The following is a 25,769-nucleotide window of genomic DNA, read 5'->3' as shown; positions in this document are numbered from 1 at the left end:
TCAAAACTGCCTTCCGGTACTAATTTACCCCTTACATACATAACAATTAAAAGGTTGGTCTCTTCTTTTCCTTCTTCTGTTTTTTTTTTTTTTTTTGGATTTTCTTTTTTGTACCGACAGGAAATGGTACGTAAAGAATGCTATTTCTTCGTCGGTTATCATTTGTCTGTTTGTACTGTTAATAATTTTCACACAAAAATATGTTTTAGGAAAAAAGTGAGAGGGAAAAGCCTAAAGATGAAGCAAAGCGTAAGTACAGTTTTAACAAAATTAAACACTATTTTCTCGATTAAACTGTTTTATTGTTAAAATGGTTATAAGTTATATGGAAATTGCTGTTTCTATTTACTAAGCTAAATATATTTGAAAAGAAATCAAAGGTTTTGTTATTAGAAATGTTTCATTCAAACTTTTACGCGTTACTTCAATGACAACTTGAACTTGTTTCAATTTCAGCACTAGAGGCGGTGGAATTGCCGGAACATTTAAGTAAATGGTCTCCAGCCAAGAAGATCCTTCCAGTTTTGCCGAACAAATTTCGAACACCAAGCCAACTTCTTGGCGAAGAGTCGGACGATAGCAACGATACACCAAAAAAGAAATCAGGTTCTTTAAGCCACATATTTAATTTTACTTTCATGACTGATTAGTATGGTTTCCGATTACATACTTTATCAAAAGAATTTGAATCTGTAAAGAATGGTAGGAAGATATTATAATTCACTACACTTTCAAAAAATTTGTGTACCCTTACTCGGTGGCAGCCAAGCTGTCTCCACTGCTCTGGAGTAATGTACTTACACGCTTGTCGAAGGTACACCGTGGGTTACACCGCAGTTGTCAGTAAGCTTATACACACACGAAAAAAAATGTTTGTAATGTTACACCTTAATAGGAGTAACGTTTCACCGTACTTTCTTGAAAAGTTACTCATCTTTAAGTGTAAGTTTTCACCGTACTTTATTGGAAAGTTACTAATTTTTTAATGCAGGTCATCACCACTTTTTTATGTTCAGTTACACCTTATGTATCAGTCAGGATTCACAGTACTTAGGTGTAAGGTACTGTAAACGTCTGTTACTGGTCCCTTTAATTTTCTTGATAGTTACAAAGCCTGTGAGTTTGGTTTAGAAATCTATTTAAAATATTATCTATAGCAATTTGGGTTTTAATGTATTTATGAAACTATTGGAATTTTTTTTTAAAATTTTCTTAGAATAATTATCTTCATTTCTTTTATGCAAAAAACGACGTATCAAGATGTTATAATATTTACGAAATATTTAACACAGATTTAATGTCGCTCAATTTGGATAGTATACATTTATTTTACAGAATTTATTAAGAGACCTATCTGCAGATTCAAGATTATAATCTCTTGGAAATCACATTATTACTCTACAGACAGTGTTCGTAAGACATTGAATAAAATTTTGCTTCAAAAAAATTTAAAAAATCTCTTTTATTATAGATGAAAACATTGTAATAAGTTTCAAATAAAGAATATACGTACTGTAAATTAAAACATCCCAAGCAAAAATGTGTATGAAACAATACAAAAAATATAATACATGTAATACAATTTCTAAGCAATTGTTTACTTCAGAACTAAAAATAGGCAATGTGATAATTTTCTACATTGGGTAGACAACGCAATGAAACCTGTATTCTCATACAATAGACATAACTCAATCTATATTCAGATACAAGGGCTTAAAAAAATTTCATTTTAGCATTAATTGATGTATTAAATTTTTTTCAATTTATCAACTAGCGTTAACACTTTCCTCGGGGAAATGCTATTTCCATGAACCTTTAAAAGTTCTAATTCAATGAAACAAAACATTTTATTCAATTTTTTCTGGGTATTCTCGGTTACAACAAAAGTATAAAGCAACTACAAATCACTGTTTCAGTCAACAGTTTCAGAACACATACACTTAATACAACTTTATAAATTTAAAATTTAAACTGTATTCGAGCGGTGGCGTCTATGCACTACACACACACTCACACACATGCCTACATTGCACACGCACACACAAGACCCAACGAATAGTGTACTATCGCAATTCGTGATTGCGGAAAACATATTTTGAATTCAAGATGTGAAAACTCCAAATACAATTTTTTTCCTTGTTTCTTTTATTTTTGCGGGGAAGTCGCGGGTTCAAATTCGGGTCCAGTAAATGGATTTTCAAGATGTAAAAAATATTTAGCATTCATATCGTGTGATTAGATTATGAGCATCGTTTGAGTATTCGTTTGGTCTTGAACACGCGAGTCAAAATTAAAGTCCAAGTGCAGTATCTCATCGAAAAGAGCTCAGGTGCCTCCATCTGGAGGAAAACTGGGAGTTAAAACTCTGTGATAATGGTTATCCTTCGATAAAGGTGCGACATAAAAGAATAGATGCTCTTGGGGAATGTACACAAACATGCAGCTCTATTACAAAACAAAAACAAAAACATTACAAAGAATAATGCATTATCAATCATATGCGATGCATTTATTTATTATGTTATTCTATTTGAATAATTTTCATTTCGTATTTAAGTTCTATTCTTACAATAACTTCGCCTAAAAGAATTTTATGCACATACATTAACGTGTATTAATTTCGTATTAGTGTATACTTCGAATACACATTATGTGCATGATTTTGCAAGACTGTCTCCTTTTGTTTTACTGCAGGAAAACATACTGGAAGTAGCGATCAGACAGAGGATCAATATGACGGCCACGAGGAGAGGAAATCACATAGAGATGGTCACAAAGATAAGTACGTTTAATGAAATTTATTTCTATAAGTAAAGGGAGCAACTTGCTTGAGCGAAACTACGTGTGTTTGCTCGCTTTATACACAGCCGCACGACTTGATGTAGGGGAAATAGGAATGAAAAGTCGGCACAAAATTCAATCATTCCTCGAGAAAGCTACCGCACGTACTGCCATTCAAAAATTACAATACGTTTTCGAGCAATCACGATTGCTAATTGTTTTCATTTGACCGTCCTTGATGTTTGATTCCTTTTTCGTCCCCACCGTCCTCTGCAGGCACAACTCTTCCGGTCCTGAGCACTGTCCCCGGAATCCGCTTCTCCTAGTCGGTGGCGTCCATGTCCTACACACATGCACGCTCATACACATACACACACACAACTATACCCACGAGAGACAGGAGCCGTTTCCAGATACAATAACTCCAATGAGTAGGGTCCTGTCGCAGCTCGTGATTGTGCAACACATAATTTGAATTCCAAATTTCAGAATTCAAATTAATTTTCCTTTTAAAATTTTTTATTATTATTTATTTATTTTTTCAATGTTAAGTAAAATTACGAATAACATCGAAGCAATGCTTCCATAATGTTTCAATTCTTAAAGTATATTAAAGCCCTTAAAAAGCTGCACACGATGACCATTTGTTTTAAAGCTCGTAGATCAAACAGAAGAAACCTAATAAGTTTTAAGTAATTCTTAAACTCAAAAATGATTCACTTAGAATTAACTGCTGAAACAGTGGACTTTCATCAAAACAAATAGTCAGTTTGTCGCCGCACCAAAGATTTCTGCAGCAAAAAAGAAACAAGGAATCTGGCACTAACTGTTTTCAGCGTTTATGTTCTAGATACGATAAATTCATTAACATGTGTTCCGTTAATACACCATGATTAGAAATTTATCGCAGCCAAGTTGAAATCTCTATAAATTATCAAAAAGTCTACAAGTTACAAAAGCGCATTTTGTTCCAGACTAATTGTTATAGACTATGAATTTTGAAAAAACCATTTAGAAAACTTCTGCACTCCTGTCATTTCAACCATTTCCAAAAAAAGGCGTGTACCAAGTGTTTATTTTACATTAAAAAAGCAAAGCAAAATATGTAGATATATATCTTTTTAGAAATATGGCGGAAGGGGGGAGAGGTGGAGACATTGAATCCTCTCAATCCCTAAATGATAGGGCTCGACCGATGGCATTTTTTGGCCGATGGGCCGATGCCGATTGTTGGCCGATTGTTCAAAGATGGCCGATTGTTTTCCTCCAAATGGCCGATTGCCGATGGCCGATGGCCGATGTTGTTGGCCGATGGCAAAAAAAAAAAATCGAACAGAAATAAATTGATAAGATTGTCAGGTTTAAAGGCTCATTGATTCATTTCACTTTACTTTCTTTCGACGAATAAGGAATTGTAATCGCAAAATATATTTATAAGATTTCGACCTAAATTTATATTTTACGATCACCCAGTTTAAACTTCACAAGTTTTTTCGGCACATCTGTACATGCATATGTACCTAAGAACATATAGATGACCGAAATTTCCATTTTGAACTCCTCCTTAGTTAATTATCTCAAACTCACTTGTGATGTCTTCATCCGCGTAAACTTGCGTCACTCAAAAATGTTATGAAATAGTAAGTTGGAAACTCATACGTACACTGCAAAAACGATTCAGAAACGTTCCTGGAAAATAATAGGCAGTTGATGTGCCCAATTTCAGTCAGTAACATATCTTACAAAAACCAGGAACGTTTTCTGATAAAAGTCAGTAACCTTTCTGAAATATTAAGAAATCTCCCCTATTAAAGCCAGTCGTGATCTATCTAGAAAAATTAAATATGTTTAATTTATTTGATTAGAACCTTCCTGATTTACCAAGAAAGCTCCAGAAATATTAGAGCAACCACGGCCAAGCTACGCGAAAATTGCAAGCAAGAACCAAGCATATTCCTTGCCTGCAATTCCTGCCTCGCAAAGCTGTAGCTATCCAGTGACTTATTTGCTCCCATTGGAAGCTTAGTCAATCCGGGCGAGCGATAAACAATCTAAAACCGATACACTTGATAAACACGCTCCGTCAATATTTAAACTGATAGCAAAAAATATTTTTCACACCAGTGCAAGGTCTGCATTCGTGCATGTTTTAGGAATTCAGGAAACTTTTTTGCGAAGATACTTGATTTTTTGGGGAAATAGGTGAAAACCTCTGAAATCACGAAACGTTCCACGGAAATAACCAGTAACGTTTCGGAATTTTTTTACAGTGTACGTAGTATGATCTAAAAGTTTGAGGCAAGCTGTATAAAACCTTACCATGAATAGTTCACATTACCGAAGCACATCTATCTACAAAATTGTCACCTTGAACGACTATGCACTTCTGCCAACGTTCGTATAGCTTTTAGAAGCACTGGCAGCCATTTTAGCAAGTTCCTGTAAGGCTTTAACTTCATCGTGAGGAAGAAGGCGACTTTCATGTTGAGGATGCACGGTTTGGTTTGTCAATACTCTAATATGACAAACAAGTAACATAACATTTCGTCGGACTTAGCTCCGTATGACTTTTACCTGTTCCGAGCAAAAAAGATTTGCATGGACGCCGCTTTCTTCCGTCAGGAGAAGATAAAGCTTCATCACAGAAGGTAGCGAAAAATGATTTCCAAGAGTGTTTCCAAAAGTTATATGAACGCTGGAAGAAGTACATAGTCCAGTGTTGCCAGATTGGGGGAAATTTTCCCATTTTGGGGAAATCTGGTGCTCTCTGGGGAAATTTTGAGGAAATGGATTTTGAGGGGAATTCTTTGTGGGGAAAAATTTTTCTTGGGGAAAACTTGGGGGAAAAAAACATCGGGAAAATTTGTAATTAAATTTGCGTTTTGACATCTGGTAGTTACATTGTTTGTATCATACAGCGTTGGTTTAGTTTTGTTCAACTTTAGGGAATTCGCATTTCGTATTATGTGGAATATTATGTACGGAATTCGCATTAATAGTTCTGCGTGGGTTTCTAGTTGATCCGTGAAACAGGCAAAAATAAGTGTGATGAAGAATATTCTTGGATATAAATATATACAAAAATCATAGTTAAAATTTACAGAAGCAGAGTATTAATTAAGAGTAAAAAAAAATATTTGGTTATTTCTTATCTTTCGGTCAGGCGCTTGTATTTATGACTAGTGGCACCTGCACGGCTTTGCCCATAGTAGAAAAATTAAAAGGTATTTTGGTTCCCCTGTATATTTACAAATAATGCATGGTGAATTTCTCGCCAATTGGCTTGCCCATGTTACGGTTCCATATTATGATAACTTGGTAATTTAGTCTTCCATCTTATGATAATTTTGCTCGGGAAAATGTTTCTGACTGATTCTTTGCCAAATTTCATGAAAATCAGTCGAACGGTCTAGGTGCTATGCGAGTCACAGAGATCCTGACAGAGAGAGAGGGAGAGATCCGGAGAGAGAGACTTTCAGCTTTATTATTAGTAAAGATAAAAAAAGATAAAGACAAAAAAAAGCAAAAATGGGAAGAAAAAAAAGTTGGGGAATTTTGTAAGAAAATCTGACTATTTGGGGGGGGGGAGAATTTTTTCAAGAGACAAAAATATCAGAGGAAGTCGATTCTTTTTATGAAAATATTAGCGGAAAAATAATTTTTAAATTTGGGGAATTTTGATAGAAAACATCGCTTTTTGGGGGAAAAGTTGGAAGGGAATTGGGGAAATCTAGATTTGACCATCTGGCAACACTGACATAGTCCCTCATGGTGGCCTTTTGAAGGTGGATGTGCTTCGGTTATGTGAACTATTTTGGGTAAGGTTTTATACAGCTTGTCCCCCGAATTTTTGGATCGTAGTACGTACAATCTGTATAGGGTGTAGTTATGTTTTTCCTTTTTTGACTGCTGTATGATGGAAGACAAAGAACAACCAAAAAAAAAAGAATAAAATAAAATAAAGAAAGAAAGAAAAAAAAGGAAGAGAAACAAAGAGACTGTTTAATAACCAATTGATTTTTTTAAATTGAACATATAACTAAGATTTCAGTAATATTGTAATAATGTATAGATTTAGATACATTAAACATAGTTAAAAAACATTAAATTATGTTTTATCATTAAAATTAAGAATAAAACTATGATACCGTTAACAAATAACGCAATTAAAGTGGGAAAATTGCACGTAGACATTTTTTAGTCATCAAATTAAACAAAAAAGGTAACAGATAAATTTCAATATTAAATCATATTAGGAATATTTTTATACTTATTTAAAATTTATGAATAGAAAAGTCTGCATTTTTCATAAAAACTATAAGAGTGACATAAATTTTCTGAAAAAAGAAATAGCATGAAAAGAGCGAGGTTCTTAAAACGCAACTACAATAAACAAACTCAATATTTACACCAAGTTAATAACTGAATACATATACTACTTGATCTGATGCACACGTAATATTGAATAATTTGATTGTTTAATCTTTTATGAAGCACTACGAACAAGTTCAAATTTAATTTTTCAATTTAACAATAACTTATAGAAAATAATATATAATAGAAAATCCTTTAAACTTTTCTATAACATATTATTAAAAATATGATGAAAACGAAAATAACTTATTCATTGATTTTATATAAATACATAAAAATAGTTACTTATGCGGTAACTATTATTAAACTTACTAACTTTTTTCAATAACAGAAAAAAAAATCGATCGCTATTGATGATGCAAAAAAGATGGCGCATTACGAAATATAGATGAAACAAATATAAGAAATACACAAAATGACATTTCTTGACCAAAATAAATAATCTCTAAATATGTAAGAAATGCTTGACACGACGAGGGTGGGTTAGGAGGGTCACCCTTTGATTTTGGGGTAACTCACAACATTAAACTTCGGCCTCATTTTTTTAGTACAGAACCGCTACCGCCAACGCCTCGGAAGAGTTTCTGAATCAACTTCAGCACTTACTAAGAAAAAATTCAAAAGTCCCTTTGATTTCCGATTTATGTCACTATTTAAAACGTCTTTAATCAATTTTGTTAGATTAATTCTCTAAATTTTTCCTAAACAAAAAAATAAAGCTTGAAAAAAAAAAAAACTCCAATTTTATGAATGGTGTTACTTTTAAACAACTCAAAAGTACAACTACAGTTTAATTTCAGAAATTGAGGGAGTGGGAGGAGGGGCACGCAAGTGTTCTCGGAAATACAAAAAATAGTCGTAAAAAAAGAGTTCAAAGTAATCATAAACATTGAGCAGAAAAACTCTTTTAAAACTTGCACCCGAGTTTTTTTTAACGCACAGTGGCGGATTTAAAATATTGCAACTGCACAAGAGGCCCCATAACCGTAGGGGCCCGAGTTAGAAAATGCTTATGATAAATGTTTTACATTTTCTATGATTGAGAAATAGGGCTCCAAAATGTATTTCGACGGGCCCCAAACTTGTAGCTCCGCCGAAGCGATACAAAAAAGACTGCATTACTGTGATTCATATTACAAATATTGAAAAATTAAAAATTACCTTCGGTTCAACGAGAATCTAACAAAATGAAACAAAACCGGTTTCGCCATCTCATATTTGTTTCCATAGTCTCCAATTCGGCAATATATCACCAAATGATCGTCAGTCTGAGACGCTGTATTACTTTTACCTTGAAATAAGTAATTAACAGCCACAAAAAAATGAGTAAATAGGCTTTTTAGAACACCCGATTGAAAACAAAAAGGGAATTGCACAACTGGAACATACGCACACCCCACACGCGAAAATTTAGCCTTCTACAGTCTACCAGTTTTGAGTTATGACTTATGAGAGATACTTACATACATCCAACCGCAAGAAACAACGCAATAATTAACTTGTTTGGTACCTGAATGCAGTATTAAAAACTCTTTCAGGGGTGATTGAAATAAAAATTCATACTGAAATTTAAGTAAACAATTTTATGTGAAAACAATAACTCACTTTACTTTGTATTAAAAAGTAAAACAACAAAGATCCTTTTTTTCCCCAAAAACATCGGCCAATTCCATCGGCTTTTCGATGTTTTTAAGGCCGATGGGCCGATGTTTCCTGCAAGTTAGCATCGGCCGCCGATGCCGATGCCGATGGCTAAATTGTTGAACCATCGGCGCCGATGCATCGGCCAGGCCGATGCATCGGTCGAGTCCTACTAAATGACGGGAATGAACCGGAACAATAACTATCACTTTTGGAAACCCTTAAAAATCGTACCAAATACACATCAAAACTTCTCAAAATGACTGTCCCATCGTAGTACTTATGAATTCGTGACAACATACTCCATTAATCAAATATTTCTCATTGTAATGGCGAAAGTTGAATAATTTTACAAAAGCCTCTATAACAGTAGTATGTATTTATAAACTGACAGCGGCAACACAAAAGAGGAGTATAACTAAATACTTCAGATGGAGTACTTACAAAATTTCAACCTCTGCATTGAATCGTATAAGAGCTATGCGGGATACATACATAGACGTCATAACAAAACTCATCAAAAGTATAATTACGAGAAGTTAAAATTGATAAACATGAAGGACATAAGTTGATTTAAGAATTAAATTTTCAGAGAAATAATATATGCATTTAATTGGTTAGTTCGATTTGGTTTATTTTAATAGGTTATTAGGTCTTATTAAGCTATTTTATTTCAAACAATTGCTACAAAGTAGAAAAGGTTGTCCAAAAATGAAGTTGTTTAAAATGTGGACTCAAAACTTCTAGAATTTTGAAAAGCATAGCCGAAAAAAAAAAAAGACAATCACCCGATGAAATGGAAACAATTAGTATCTGTTTAATATTAACTACAAGCAGGCCCGGCTCCTGGGGTAGGAGACCTAGACGGCCGCCTAGGGCGACACATTTTAGGGGCGGCAAATTTCGAAATTGAGACATTTTTTTAAAATATGAATCTCAGTTTCAGCAGCATAAGATTTACTGCATTAGAGTGTGTGTACCAGTGCTTAGATATGAAAAACGAAGTTCGGAATTTAACTAGAAATTCGATTTAGTTTTGGAGGTGTCCGATTGCGTGGTTTAATAGTCTTTCGAAAATATTAATATCTGTTTCAGTGCCATAAGATGCAATACTTGAGTTCAAAGTGCCAGTGCTTAGATATGCAAAACTCAGTTTGGAATTTAACTAAAAAGTCATTTTAATTTTAAGCACTTTACTATTATTTTTATTTTATTGATATATTACTATTTTATATAATAATTATAATTATTCAATAAGGGGGAGGGGCGGAACTTGTGAATATCGCATAGGGCGGCAGAAGTACCGACTACAAGTTATATCTCCATTCAGTAAGTTACCGCCCTATATCCAGGGCTAAGGCAGAATTACATGAAATACACCGCCAGATCAGTCAATTCCAGCCGACGACGGCAGTTTCGTGCTTATTACCACTCACCAGCCCGGCATAGGAGTGATTTTCATGTATTTCTGCCTTAGCCCTGGCTATAGGGCGGTAACTTACTGAATATACCTGCTTTGCCTTCAATCCTCGAGTTGAACTGAACCATTGTTTCGGTCACTCGTCTGGTCAGTGCTAATTCTTGTATTAGCTACCAGTTTGTTTGGCTCCTTAAGAGGTTTCCCACCTCCAGCTCAGTCACTCCTACACCGAGCTGATGAGTGCTAATAAGCACGAAACTGCAGTCCTCGGCTAGAATTGACTGAGCTGGCGGTGTATTTCATGTATATCTCCATTGCTCTAAGAACCGAACTCATTTTCAATGTCATGTCTCATAGGTTCAGTAGACGTCCATCTCCGTTTTCCACGGAATCGCATCGCTCTTCTTCGGACGGAGAGGATAGAAGGTGGATGCGAAGAGGTGGTATCACGGGGAATGGAGACCTACCGCTCATCACTATCAGCCAAGCTTCGGAAGGGCGAGGTAAGGTGTTTGCATCTTTAAGGTCCTTTGTCTGTAAATAACAAAAAATAATTAATAAAAAATAATAAATAATACTGAAATGCCATTTGTTCCCATTTCCTTGTAAAGTCGAAAAGTTCTTGAGAGAAAAACTTAAAATCGTATTTTTCTTTTTCTTCTTTTTTGCATAGGCATCATTATTAAGTTTCATTATTAAGCCATGGTATTTACTTGGAATTTATTGTTTCAAGCAAACTGCATTTAATGAATAGAAATTTTCCTTTCGCGCAAATTTCGTTTGATTTCTCATTATTTTTCTAGAAAAACTCGGGGAGAATTGCGCGAAAGTAAAGTGTTCACTGAAAGTAGGTTCATAATTCAATACTTTTGATATTAACTACAACAAATTTTTATGATGTCCCCCTAGCTTCTTCAACACGAACTCCCGCTCCACCCGTTTTTCAGTCTCAATCATAATTTTTGATATATATTAAAGGGGGAGGAAATTTGAAATGTCAACGAAACTCGGGATAAACCAAAATTATAAACCCCTCCCTTTTTTGAGATTTAATTTTATTTAACTTTGTTGAGTTTATTCCGTATACTTAATGAGTCAACATTAATCAGTTTTTGGCGAATTGAACTTGTGCCTGCTACTAGGAGTTTGAGATTCAAATACAGGTCACACAAAAAAGCCGAACTTAGAGTTCCAACAGATTTTCGTATACGCCTAATGCTCTTTTGGGGCCAGCAGAGCAGTCACATGATATTTTTCATTGTTGCGTTAGTTCATTAGAATAGTTATGTGAGATGATCTGCAGAAAATAAATGCAAATTGCATTTCTTGAACCAAATTATTGTTTTATCGCTGATTAAAAAAATGTTGCAGCCAGATCTGATATTTCAAAATGTTACGCAGGGAGGGGGCATAGGGTACATCTCAATAGGCATATCTCAATACATTTTATAAGCTAAAAACAGCAAAATACATACATAAGTGCATAATTGTAAAAAAAAAATCTAAAATTCCCTTTCCCGATCCTCTAAATGATAGATCTGTTCATGGGGCAGTTTTTGCTTCGAAAATTCCACTCATGCATTTTGGATTTATAGAGAACATTTATGATAACTGCATGTAAAATTTCCATTGCAATTCTTAGCCTTAATATGTTATTTTAAGTAGATTGTGAATTTTCAAAATCAGTCCAGCATACGTATTTGAAATCCTATTGTCCAAACTAAGCATAATTTTCGAGTGATAAATGTACAAGAATTTTCAATGTTGGGTAAGATAGGAAATGTTTTGCTTGTTACTCAGATTCCCCTGGGCAACTATCAAGCCTGAATTCGTCGGAGGACGCGCCAACCCCGCCATCCAGTACCCTGTCTCGTCGGAGGCCGGGCCTCATTCCTTCTGTGAGTGAACAGGAGGAGGACGATTACGTGGAGGAGGACGAGGATTTGACCATCGAAATACGGGACCACACTCATTTTGAGCCCTCTCAGGGTAATGGCCCGGAAGAACAACAGCAACAAATCGTCAATGAGGAACAAGCGGGAAGGCACGATGGTAAATATTATTTGAAAAACTGAATCAAATGTTTTTATTAAGAATGGAAGTAAAAATGCAGTCAACCGAAAACATATTAACTGACCAATGATTTCAAATATTATATAATAATTCAAATATGTGATGACTATAGCTGATGACACACTAATTCTTTATTTAATTCACTTTAATTGTGACTTTAAAAGTGGCAAACTTAATCGGCACTGTTCTTAAAGACCAAACATGATTTTTAGTTCTTATCTCGCTGAAGAAAACAAATTAAAACTAGAAATAATTAATTCGGAATAAAATGTAAGCTCTTCGTGGTTCAAAATGCCTTTTCCATTTAAGCACTGCATAAATATAAATTTTTGTTCAATTTTAGCAAAGTAACTGCGCTTTGTGTAGTTTTTTATATTTTTATGCTTAATATCATAGTTCGCTGTTTTAGTAACTGGTAAGTAGTTGCCTCAAAATAAATTATCTAAAGGATTTAAATGTTCTGAAGTAATAGAAGAGATATCATGCAAATCCTTCGCTCCGTCATACACAATTTCAAGATGCAAACATGAACTGGGGCAGTTTCACTCGTAAATGATGTAGACCCCTTTCGGGCTTTATACCACTAGTGCCCAGCCCTTTTCTACCCGTGGGCCGCACCTAAAATTAAAATGATCCTAGCGGGCCAGAGCACACATAAAGTTTCAAAATATTTGAAAATTCTGTAAGCAAGGTGCGAAAGTAAGGAAAATTACAAACCAATCATTGTATAGTTATCATTACTACGGTTCTTTTACTAAATTGAACACGTTTTTCAGAAACCAGTTTCTGGATATTTAGCTCAAATTTGTAACATTGCCATTAATCGTGCTTTTCGTTTTGCAACATTAAACAAAACAATGGGCCACACGGATCAGCTTTGTGGACCGGATGTGGTCCGTAGGCCCTAGGTTGAACACCACTGCTGTTGACACTAGATTGAATTGTAAAAACACGGATCCTAAATAAGTGTCAGTTTTTTTTAATTAATAAACTAATTGCATGCTCCCATATGTTTAAGAATAAGTTAAGGATTGTATTTTTCAGCTTTACCTAGTGATGAAGTTGAATTGGGGCCTACTGGAGAAGAAGAAGAGAAAAACGGATTGCAGGAAGAAGTTCACTTGACAGCAGAAAGAATACAGGAAACTAGAGATAGAGCAGAATACAAATCATTGACAGGTAACGTAATGCTTGTGCCTAAAAATATTTGCCATTTATCTGGCTATAGGGTTTCTATGCAATGAACTGGTTAATTTTTTCAGGCTGCGCACCTCTTCGACTTCGCTACATGGAAGATACATCATCAACAGAACCCGATAATGATGATTACTGCAAAAAAGCCACCTTGCCCTTGGAAAAAACTGTTCAACTGAGTAAACATGATTTTCCATCTGGCCGTTCCAGCAGACAATCTTCTCTACAAAGATCAAAGGCTGTGAAGGGTAGCGATAGCCTTGGCAGTACAGACTCCAATTCACTTAGGCCTCCTTCACCTGAGCCAGAAAAGTAGGCCTTTGTTTATTTATTTTTATTGGTTCATAAAAAGTTTCTTCTCATGCACATGAAGCTTTCAAGAACAAACTCATTTTTTTTCTAAAAATTTTAGTATTACAATCTTATTTGTACTAAGGCTCCTATATAAGGGGAGCTGACTTATCCGACATTTTGGTTCCAAATTTTTCGCGCGAAAAAAAGTATTTGTACAAAAGCCTCGTTGCAGAAAACTGGTGTCCAAACTTTAGGTGTGTTGCCCGATTGATGTTTGATTATTTTATTCTATAGATGAATACGTTTAATAAATACAAATTTTAAAAAAGAATTGAATTTCTACATCTTGAATTCAAATTATACTTTTCACAATCCCGTCGCGTATGTGTGTGTGTGTGTGTGTAGACGTGTGTGTGTGTATGTAGGCGTGCGTGTGTGCTTGCCGATGTGTGTGGGACATGAATACTATTACCCAGCAGCTCGCTGGAGGAGCAGCATCGGGAGGGGAAGGTCGACGGTGGTGCTTTAGAGGAAGGCGGGGAGAAAATAAAATCAAAAGACGTGAAAAACGGTCAAGTAAGAACAATTAGCAATTCGTGATTGCTCAATAAGGTGTGAAAATGAGGTTTATTCTAGAAAACATTTCCCGATACATTTTTGCTGAATTTGTGAACGAAGTTATCTTTATAAATTTACCTTAAGGGACATTTTACTCAATTTACCATCAATTATTTTACGACTTAGCCACCAGTGAATAATAGAACGTATTTATAAATACTAGAAACGAGATTGGATCCAATTGTGTCTTGGAACCAAAATGTCGGATAAGTCAGCCTGTCCTTTTCAAGGAGCTCTAATTTGTGCCTCTTTTAAATCATTATACAGTGAAACCTGTGTAAGTTGACCACTTGCGGTGCAGTACTTTGGTGGTCAACTTAGACAGGTGGTCAACTTATAAAGGGGGTAATGATTTTTTTTTTTTGTCATTTCTTGCACCATGTATTCATTTTTTGACTAATTGACACTTACTCTTTCCCTTCAACTCACTTTCATTGTTTAACATTACTTTGAAACAATAATTTAAAATGTTATTCAAATATTTTTAGAGGTTATTTTCTCAGAATGACGTATAATGTGTCATGTAAATTTAAAATTTCAGTAAATTGATCAAAAAAAAATCATTGTTTATAAAAAGTTATTTGATATTAATAGTTCCTAAAATTTCATAGCTAATCAAAAACAACAAATTTTTCGCTTTTTTTTTCTCATATACATTTCATACATTTATAACAATGATGATCTACTTTTCAACAAAATAACTCCTCATTGAAGTTTGGCGCACTTATTAAGACACTAGTTTTGGAAATTCCATATGTGTCAGCTAATTTTAGAGCAACAAGGTGATGAACTCTCCTAGTTCAATATGGCAGTTGAAAATGAAAATGTACCATTTCTTTATCCCTTGCACCAGAAATACTGCAATGCAAGTAACTTTTACTCTAGCACAATTCCAGTGTTGCCACAAAATATTGCAACTGGAAATAAATACTTTGTACTTTTCTACTGACACATGTTTTCATCGAACAGAGAGTACAAAAGGTAATCTCAAATCGAAGAACAAAAGAAAAAATTTTGGAGAATACAAGGGTTCTTAGTAGTTTTCCAATGTGGTTAAACTTATAAGGAGGTTTAGTTATGTTGCTGTTTTATTTAGTTGGTAAAATGCTGGTCTGGCACCAAAGATATTCCTAGAAAGCTATAAAAAAATAATAAAATAATTTGCTAAATTTAGTTTTAAAAAATAAACCAAGTGGTCAACTTACAAAGGGTTTTTTTTACAATACTCCAAACCAAATTTGGGGTACATTAGTGGTCAAGATAGACATTTGGTCATGATGGAAAGGTGGTCAAGTTACAGAGGTTCTCCTTCATTTTACAAGATAGGACTAATTCCGTTCCTGACAAAAGCGGTCAACATAGACAGGTGGTCAACTTAAAAAGGTGGTCAACTTTACAGGTTTTACTGTACTTTGAAAATATCATAAGCGCCTTCTGTACCATCTCGTATGACATAATGGTTAGAAACGGGCAACAGTTACATGAACGTAAGTCAGTTCTATTCTTTAAAATGCTTTCAAATTTAATTTTTTCCCCAAGGTTGAACTATTTACTTCATTTTATTATCGAAATTTGTTCAAAACGTGTCAGAATCAGTGTCCACAATAGTAAACAATCTTTTGTGGGCACCATAATACTACTGGTGTATTGTTCACTAATAAAAGGCAGTCTTGAGATATTTGCTCTGAAACAGCGATCTTATATTTTTGAATGAAGGTAAAACGTTTTCTACTTTAAACATTATAGTGTTCTATATCATTACTTTTAAGTTTACCCAATTTTTAACGTTTTCCATGCCTCATCGAAAAAAAAAAAACTTTTACTCAATTTTTAGATGCACCAACTAGAATTCTCACGGTCTTTTACCATTTCTTTGAAATTATTTTTGATAAAAATTATTTTGATGAAAACTTTTTCGAAAAGAAATACATTTAGCCATCTTTTTCACAAGATGACATCACAAAAACTGAGCGCGAAAAATGACAGAGAAAATATATTTTTCGATAGTGAACTGCTTTATTGATGTTCATAACTCTGGAATACAGATCAACATTGATACAATTATTAAACATCTTAAATTTGAAATTTTCTATCTCATTAAATGAAATATTTGTAAATTAGAGCATAAAATAGGATAATACCTGTATTTTTACATGCTTAATAAAAATATATTGAGAATTTCAATTCCTTCCTTTTAGAAGAGCAAAGATACAAAGACTAGATACTGATTCCTTGTAAGGGACCAACCTCACTAGGAGGAACCTATTTCTGTGAGTATAACACAATATTCTTACATAATCAGTACTTCATTATTTATTTATTTTGTGCAGGAATATACGTTCTAAAGCTCTAGGAAAGATAGAAATGAGAGGGACAGACAAAACTACATGAAGTAAAAACATTCTTAATTTTTGAAAACCTAAATCGATCATGAGATGAACAACATATGAAAATGAAATGAAATCAAAATATGCTAATAATAAACGAACTCGTTTAACCATTTATAGCTTTTTTTATATTATTTGCTAGAAATTGCTATAAAATTGAAGAAGAAAATTCCGTAGGAAATTGAAAAAAGTATACAGTTATAAATAATATGAAGTAAACGAATGATTAGAATGAATTAGATAAAATGTTAGCTAAAATAAAATAATAAATTTAAAAAAGGAGAGAGAAAAACATGAGAAATTCTACTTCTCGGAAAATTGCCCACACTTATCAATGCCAGTAAAACAACACTCAAGGCAATAGAAATAAATTTCAAGCGAAGTTGAAAAAATTGTAAGTACCAAATTGCGTAAAGTAAAATGCGGAACGTAGCACTATTTCTTCATTTTAACAACAGGTAAACAATACAGGTTTTTTCTTAATTTTAAATTAAAAAGAATATTACCATGAAAGATAAAAAACATTACTTTTGGTTTTAAATGCATAATGAACTAATTTATTGATAAACAGTTGATGTGATAAGCTTGATGTGTCAAACGGTCACATAAAAACAGGACCTTAGTTAACAAACAACTCGAGAAAATAAATATTTTTCATATAATGACTTTGTGAACATCAACTTATTCAACAGTTTACCTCCTAAAGTTAAGTTTATTGGGTGATTTTATAATTATTTATATTGGTATTTAATATAGGGCTGAGTAGTAGATGAATTTTTTCAAGGTGTCGCCTTGAAAATAATTTGGTAAAAATGTGCAGGAATGTTTTCGTCTCCATGTTAGTGCCCTTATGAGTAAACCTTTTCAGAAGTTCAAATAAAAGAATCCTATTAAATGTTGATTCCTAGTTACTGAGTATTGCATGGAATTGGATATATGTGCAAAGATATGTAACATTAAGGGAAACTTGTTATTCAAAGTACTACAACCCAAATTCAAAATAAAAGAATACTTCCCACTTTTTGGGAAAAAGTTTATTCTTAACAAATATAAGTGCAAATTAGGTGTTAAAATAAACGTGCCACCTTTCTTGGACCTTAAAGTGTGCATTTCATTTCAAATATACTCAATTAAAAATAATCTTAGACAGAATAATCCATAAGTTTTTAGTGATGAAGATTTACATTGAGTCAAAAAATTAGAATATTCAAATTAAAGGGGGAAAAACACTTTCAAAAGAAACAATAGCAATACTAGAATGCGTCATTTTTTGCTGGATTCAATGCTTTAATCCTTTCTCACATGGATTCTACCACCTGTTTACATTAAACGTTTTTGACACTGTTTCCACACCCTCTTGAATGAGGCAACGAGCTCAATTTTGTTGGAGGGCACCAGGTCTTGAACAGCTTTCTTTAGATTTGACGATACCACAAATTCTTGATCGTATTGAGATTGGTATGGTAGAGTTGCTTGACCAGTTTAATAACGAAATTCCTCTTTCTGTTTAAAATCTATGAGTTGATTTAGAGATGTGACACGGAATAGAATCTTGCTGAAAGATAAAATTTGTCACTAAATGTGTAACTGCTGTGCCTCAGATGAAGTATCATGCAGTGTTATTGATAAAAAACGGAAATCACGCATTGTTTTATTTTAAGATACATATAATTTTCCAATTCCAGCAGCACTCATGCACCCGCAAACCAAAAAGAATGTGTCAAATCGGAAAGAACGTCTTACACAAGATTTCTCATACACTTTACTTTAGAAACGTCAAAACCCGAACACCTTTTTTTTGTTCAAGGATTTCACATATTTCAAAAAAAAAAAAAAAAAATTCATCACTGAATATAATACTTTTCCAACCTTGTTGCCCCTGTTTGAGCTTCTCTTTGCTCCAGGAGAGTCGTACCGTTTCTGCTTCATGTTTATCTTTGATCTTACTTCATAGATCCGCAATTAAAACTGCAGTTTATGCAACCGTCCAAGTGTAGTTGGCGTGGATAAGATAACTATGCACTCTGTCCAACACTTATGAACTTAAGAAGCATTTTTCAACGATTATTTTGGACAATTTACTTTAATTTTGGTTCATGTCTGCCAGGTGTTACAATTTTTCTACCTCGTTTACTTCGGTTCCTTTTTAGTTGGTCATTTCTTCTATATTCCTTTAAAATCTTGCATACCATTGATTGTAAAACGTTCATTTGAATTAAGTTGGATAGTTTTTTTTTCTAACTTTAAGAAATGATACAATATGTAACTTTATTTTTTTCCTATTTATTACCTTGACTACAAATTTTGAGCAGTAAAAAGCTTTTAAAAGAGCGTAAAATTATCTGGGCGCCAAGCTCCATACTTGTGACAAACTATAGGGTAACAGGTATGCAATTATTTTCGCTACTGAATGAATAGATTATTCTAATTTTTTGACCTATATAAAAAATCTATCTATTTTTCCAATGAGTTAATGATCCATAAATTGTTAAAATAATATCTGAAAAGTTGTTTAAATTGATTTACCCATTCATGATTAACGAGTTTTAGTCTTTTTAATTTGCATGCGTTCATTTTTCCCGACTCAGGGACAAGTTTTGTTCGAACAGTTCTGATATTCTATTATTTTGAATTTGGGTTGTATAAAGTATAGAAGTAAACAAAAAAACATTACATAACTTAGATAGTAGATTCATTCAAATATTGAAACCATAAGTGGTAACTGTTTGATTAATTACATTAAAATTTAAAAAAATGTATCCACTGAAATTAACTCAGTAAAAGATTTAGTTGAAATAATGTAAGCACAAGTTAATTTGGACAGAATACAAATAGTAGTACAGTGCTTAAATAAAAGTTGAAGCAATATGATACTAATATCTGTGCTGGTTGAGTGGTTCAATTGGGGCTTTTGTCTAACATTTGTGTTGCGCTAATTTAGTTTCATAATGGTGCAGTCACTTCGGGTCAGTGGTTGGAAAAACTACATTTTTTTCGTAGCGAACTACAACTACAACTACTTTGTTACAAATGTAGTTAACTACAACTACAACTACTTTGTTCAAAATGTAGCAACTACAAACTACTTTTGAAATGTAGTCGCTACTTCGCTACTTTTCAAAAAATAAGTAAATAAACAGCATACATACACATTAGGGTGCCCCACAAAAAACGTAAGTCGATTTTTCAAGCCGCATACCCTCTTATATTTTTCCTTTTATGTCAAAACAATTGTGCAAAAACATTTCATAATTTGAACAACGGCATCCAGTACCGAATTGATCTGAAAGTGTAAACCAGCACTTGTATGCTAAACCAAATTTAAAAAAAAAAAAAAAAAAAATTTAGAAACTCGAAATTTCTGTTGGTAAAACGTTGCCCCCGTATACCCCACATATACCACAAAAACATTTATTCAGATTAAAAAACATTTAGATATTTGTGGTCAAGTAAAATAAAGGCACTTCGCCTAAATTTTATAATTTTGTTCAAAAAACTGGTTTTTTTTAAATTACATATCAATTTAAATAAATAATGAAGCATTGTGCCTTTGCAAGTGAATAATAAAAAAATGATATATTTAAAATGAAAAAACAATAACTTAAGATTTAAAAAATCTACATTTTGAGTTCCGTGTGGGAGACTTAAATATTGCAAAACAGCAAAAATTCCTATTTAACGCTTGTTATCGACTCTATTGTTTATATTTTCTGTAATGCATGTGGGATATAGGGGCGCGATTTTTATCAACAGAAATTTCGAGATTCTAAATTTTTTTTTTTTTTGGCCTAGCAATGCAAGTGCTGGTTCGCACTTCCAGATGGTTGCCGTTGTTCAAATTATATGAAACTTTTTTTTACAATTGTTTTGACGTAAAAGGAAAAAATGCAACAGGGACTTGAGAAATCAACTTTCGATTATTTTGGACACCCTAATACACACATACAACGTAAGAGCGATTGAACGGAAATAGGTTTAGATTTATAAGTTAGCTCATCTGAACATGGAATATTGCTAAGAATTATCTATTAGTTCTTTTCAAAAATGTCTGTTATTTATGTAACACTGTTAATGCTTGTATTTATTTTAAGCCGGTCAGAGCAGTGCAATATCGTAGTTTCCAACAACATTTGAAGTAGCTTCCATGTTTGGTAAATACTGTAAATGCACTTATTTTCAAGAGACTGATTTTCGCGTACCCGTTGTAATTACGAAAATTTTAGCCTCAAGAGATATTTTTGTTTTTCAAATTTTGGTCTGTTCATACAAAATTAACAAAATTTTTAGTTCGCGAAATCATCGATATCTTCATTTTCTTTTTATATTAAAAAAAGTAAGGTCAAAGAAATTGTGAAAGGAAGTTTGTGGTGGGTCTGCGTTTAGGAGACCCCACAACACCTACAGCCTTGAAATTTTATACAAAATTACTTCGAGGCCCAGCGGTTTGCGCCTGAGGTTTTGTTTTTTGAATTTTGAATTAGTTTTTTTGTCATTCACTTTTTTAGCTCAAATTTCGCGTCGCAAATTGCCTATTAAAGGGTGGGGGGAATTACTTGCACGCATTAATATATATTGTTGGAAATAATGCATTATAACATTATTAATACAACATTAATAATATCGTTGGAAAGGGTGGAATTTTCCGCTTTGTACGCAATTTGTTTCAATGCTCTAACTTAATTACGGCGGGAGTTATTTGAATTTTTAGCTAGATTTTTTTTAGCCTTAGCTTAAATTTAGGCACTATTTCTTCATTAAATCTATCAGCAAAAATTGAAGGAATTGTCCCAGAGTTTCCTTTTTCTCGCCACTTGAAAGCGCGGCTTTTTTTTACTACAGAGCTAACTCGACCTATGGTCGGAAAACTAAGCTTCTATCTCCAAAGGAAAAAAAAAGTTACAAGCCGTTTTAATCAAGTTCGAAAAATCTCAACTCGATTCAAATTATTGTTTATTTGGCATTGCCATAGTTACGTCTTTTAGATTCGTTTGTCTCTGTTTTCTTATTCACAAATTTTAAGGGTTTCGATTTTTAAAGGAAAATCTTAGGCTCAACTCAATTCAAGCTCCGAGCTAAAAAGCAAAATATATTCCTAGAGACCACGAATTTGAAAGCGACTATTCAAACGTACAAAACTGCAGTTTTGCAATGCTCAGGAGCCCCTTAGCATTTACAGCTCTGCAAGTTTGTATAAGTTATTTTGAAACCCGGGGAAGAAGTGCTTTTTGTTCTAAAGGGAGCTCATATAATGCGTTCTTAATTTGTTTCTACTTAATTGACGATTTAAATCTTTGCGAATCAAATAAGGTTGCAATCTTGGGGGGGGGGGGGGTAAGCGTCAACGAGCAGAGGAAAAAGCCCCCTAGTCGTTAAAATAAATGCTTTTACAGTATTGGAACAACAATCTCTTTGAAATCTAAAACGTTCATCCACGGGACATTCTCGGCAGCCAGAAAAAACAAAAGAGTCACTAAATTGGGGGTTTTCGTAAATTCATTACTCTTCTTTTTCAGTCAAACTCTATTCGAAAAAAATATGGGCGAAATATGAAAATTACGACGGCAAACAAACTAATGGTGCCAACAGATAGAACGTATGGCGTCAAAATGATATGCTTGAGGTGAGCTCGTTTCTTATGAGTCTTATTTCTCTTTGCATCCATTGTACTTGTGTAAAATTCTCTTGAACCTTGCTTTTTTTTTTAAACGTTTATTTAAAAGTAGTTTCCATAAATCGCTACAAACTACTTTTTTTTGTATCGAACTACTCGCTACACTATTTTTTTTAAAAAGTAGTGCGCTACACTACAAACTACTAAAAAATGTAGCTACTACAGTAGCGTCGCTACTTGTAGCGCGCTACTTCCAACCACTGCTTCGGGTAACTTTGAACACAAAATATTCGTTGAAAATAAGGCAACTTATGTGTGAATATTTAAGATTACATACCTATTTTATAAGCGGTAAAGCCTCACGATTTCATTAATGATTTTCGAGGAAAATTATCAGTTTGTTTAACACAGGGCATAAATTTTTGCCCAATTAGTTTTTCTACTTTTTTTGCTTTCTTACAACCATAATTCTTTCAAAGTTGCGAAATTTTAAGCACATTTTCTTATTTTTAAGATGCATCTGTTTAAAAAGAGCTCAGTAATGTTCATTAATACGTAGATCAAGAATAAAAAGAGGGTTAGATTTCATATCAAACAATTTAACTCTATTCGAAAACCAATCTCTTGCCAGTTTTGAGTAATGTGAAGTGGCTAAATCAAGCCGGAAGCGAACATTATGCTTTGCGTGCATTTAATCGTAACCATTATTCTTTTGTAGGAATAGCAAGAGATGTTTCTGTAAGCAGACATTGACATAAAGTATATAGTAAAAGTCAACGAACTACTGACATTGGTTCAAAAGGTTATTAAAGTTATTAAGCTGCTCCCCTTGATGCCAACAACTAGTGTGGGTATATCTATATGTTGCCGTGAACAATCAAAATTGGAAAGTATCGACTTTCATCGGTAATTCACCGTTAATATTCGGTCTTTCGCCTATGTCTTTGGAATGTGGATATTAATATTCACCGGCTAATGTTCACAGTAAACATATTTTGGACTTTCACAGTAACATAGACACTGAGGTGATGAAAGTCATGCGATAGCAATATGAAAATACACAGTTTTTAATAGCGTCACGTTAAACTGTTTATGTGGGTAATTTATTGCAGGGTTTCATTTGTACTGAAATATTTCATGTGAAAAGTTTTCTAATGTGATTATAACTGCTCGATAGGAATTAACAGAATACGAACCAAGATTAGTAGTAGGATTTAGAAGCGTAGGATATTCCGTTTTGGAACTCGTTAAGGAATTCAACAGTTTGAGCTTTTGATCGTTAAAATAGTGCCAAAAGCTTCTGATCTCAGGCACTGGCTGACCACCTGCACTTAATGATCAAGATTAAAGACTTGTGCGTAGAATTGTCAGGGTTGACAGATAAGCTCCACTGCATAAAATAACCACCGGAATCAATGAAACATATAACGCGGATGTCCGTGAGAACACGGTAGCAATATTTGGCTTTAACGGGCTGTGGCAGCAGAAGTTGGATTCGAGTGCTTTCAAAGACAAGCACGACATCTCCCCTAACGTTTCTCCTGGGCTCGTAAAGATATCATATGTAGACTAGAAGACTGAAAAACCGTAGTTTAGCCAGTAGAGTCACGATTACAGTTGAAAAGAGTTGATGGTAGTTTTTGAGTGTGTCGCACAGCCTACGAAGCCATGAACAAATGTTGTCAACAAGATACTGTACAACCTGGTGTTGACGCCAAGAAGGTGTGGCCTGCTTTTACATGGCGTGGACATGGTCCTCGGGTCATACAGAATTTATAACTGATTGAAAATGCTTTTCTTAGATAATTTAAGACCACTAGCATCTATTTATAGGACTTCAACTACCCAAAGAAAGATGGAATTTCCAGGGAAAGGCAATGAACACTGTCCCCGGACCATATATAGTCCCGATTGGCTAGAAAAGCATCCTGAAAAGTTAGAACAAAGGATATGATGCCCTAAATCACCCTTCTACATGAATTCCATCAATGATTAACGGGATATAATCGAAAGCAAAAAATCCCGCAACTGCGACACCATCACAATTTTTGACGATTATAGTCATGTGGCTCACTATTTCTGCAGAGAACTTCGAACATTTGTTGAGTACTTGCGACGTGGATTTGTGGAGGTTTTCTGAGCAATAAGGGTTCTATCCCGACATTAGGAGGTGCTCCATAACTTTTGTCACTTCAGTGTTTATATTTATTTATGTATTACATTTTACTAGCGTGCTAATAGTTACGTTCTTTATTTCTATTTTTTAGGTTTTTTTAACTTATCAAGATTCAGTCCAGAAAGTACTCAGCTGCTACACATTACAAGTAAATAAGAGTTCCATAACTGTTGCAATTTAAGAGAGAAGGATAAAGAAAGCATTTAAATATGTTGAAGATTATGTAGTTTAAAATTTATGGATATATGTGAATCATTATTCTTATACTAATTATATCTTCAACTTTCCTGTTCATAACAAAGAACAAAAGTCGTTAAATCTTAATATTTAAAGCATGTTTTGAATATTAAATTCAAGAATATGTTCATCTAATGCAGCTGAAGTTTTACGGATAAATAATAAAGGACAAAATTCATCCCATCACATGAAACGTAGTTTATCCCACAAACATTTTTCGGATAGCCACGTGTTTGTTTTTTCTTTCCTTGTAAGATGAAATTTAATGAACCTAGAAGAAATCAAAGCACTATTTACGAGAATTCTAAAGTTCTCGGCTAAAACAACTATCAGCTTAGCTTTTCTGCTCGCTCTCTTCAAGTTTTGCACAAAAGCTGCAATTTATTAGATGTATTTTTACCATACACCATATAATGAATCATTTCTTTTTTCTTGTACTTTATATCTCTATACATGAACTGTATTTTTCAATAAATGAAAATATTTCATTTCTAAATCCATGTGTTAGTAACTGTGTTTCTGATTTTTTGTTTTTACTTTTAGAAACTTATGCTTAACGTTATAAAAGTTCCATGTTTTTCATCAGTAATAACAACACAGTGAATAATATGGAAAAATGTCTAAAAATAGAACTAGATATTTCGTAGACATGCATGGTTTTTTTGAGATCATATATACTGTCTCCTAAACAAAAAGGGGTAGCCCATTTTTTTTATTAGTTCCTTTCTTTTTTAGAAATCAAGAATATTTTTTTTTTAAACTGACTCGAGAAGGACATTTTTTGAGTTAGTACGATTGATTAGACTGAAAATTCGTTTACAGACTGGTGTAAATAAATAAGAAAAACTAGTGGAACTATCAATTTACAAAATTACAAAAGTAGTTTGCAAAGGTGAGCGGAATAAATATTTAGAAAGATGTTTCAAGACAAAAATAAACTCTTCGGATCAGATACATGTTCTT

General features: G+C 33.6%; 1 protein-coding gene and 1 long non-coding RNA gene across 2 annotated transcripts in view; both read left to right on the top strand.

Moving 5' to 3' along the window:
* LOC129223044 (transmembrane channel-like protein) overlaps positions 1-12,291 on the top strand; it is an 86,805-nt gene extending 74,514 nt beyond the window's left edge. The window contains 5 exon segments of the mRNA XM_054857608.1: positions 210-249; positions 457-606; positions 2,695-2,782; positions 10,574-10,719; positions 12,017-12,291. Of these exon segments, the coding sequence (XP_054713583.1) occupies positions 210-249; positions 457-606; positions 2,695-2,782; positions 10,574-10,719; positions 12,017-12,291 (699 nt within the window).
* Positions 12,292-13,341: 1,050 nt separating this feature from the next.
* On the top strand, positions 13,342-25,218 carry LOC129222350 (uncharacterized). Its single transcript, XR_008580584.1, has 4 exons — positions 13,342-13,468; positions 13,552-13,795; positions 16,594-16,665; positions 24,661-25,218. It is a non-coding gene; the product is annotated as an uncharacterized LOC129222350 (long non-coding RNA).
* The last annotated feature ends 551 nt before the right edge of the window (positions 25,219-25,769 follow it).

This window comes from Uloborus diversus, chromosome 5, assembly GCF_026930045.1.
Source record: "Uloborus diversus isolate 005 chromosome 5, Udiv.v.3.1, whole genome shotgun sequence".
In the NCBI taxonomy this organism is placed as follows: Eukaryota; Metazoa; Arthropoda; class Arachnida; order Araneae; family Uloboridae; genus Uloborus; species Uloborus diversus.
This window is presented reverse-complemented; position numbering and strand designations above follow the sequence as displayed.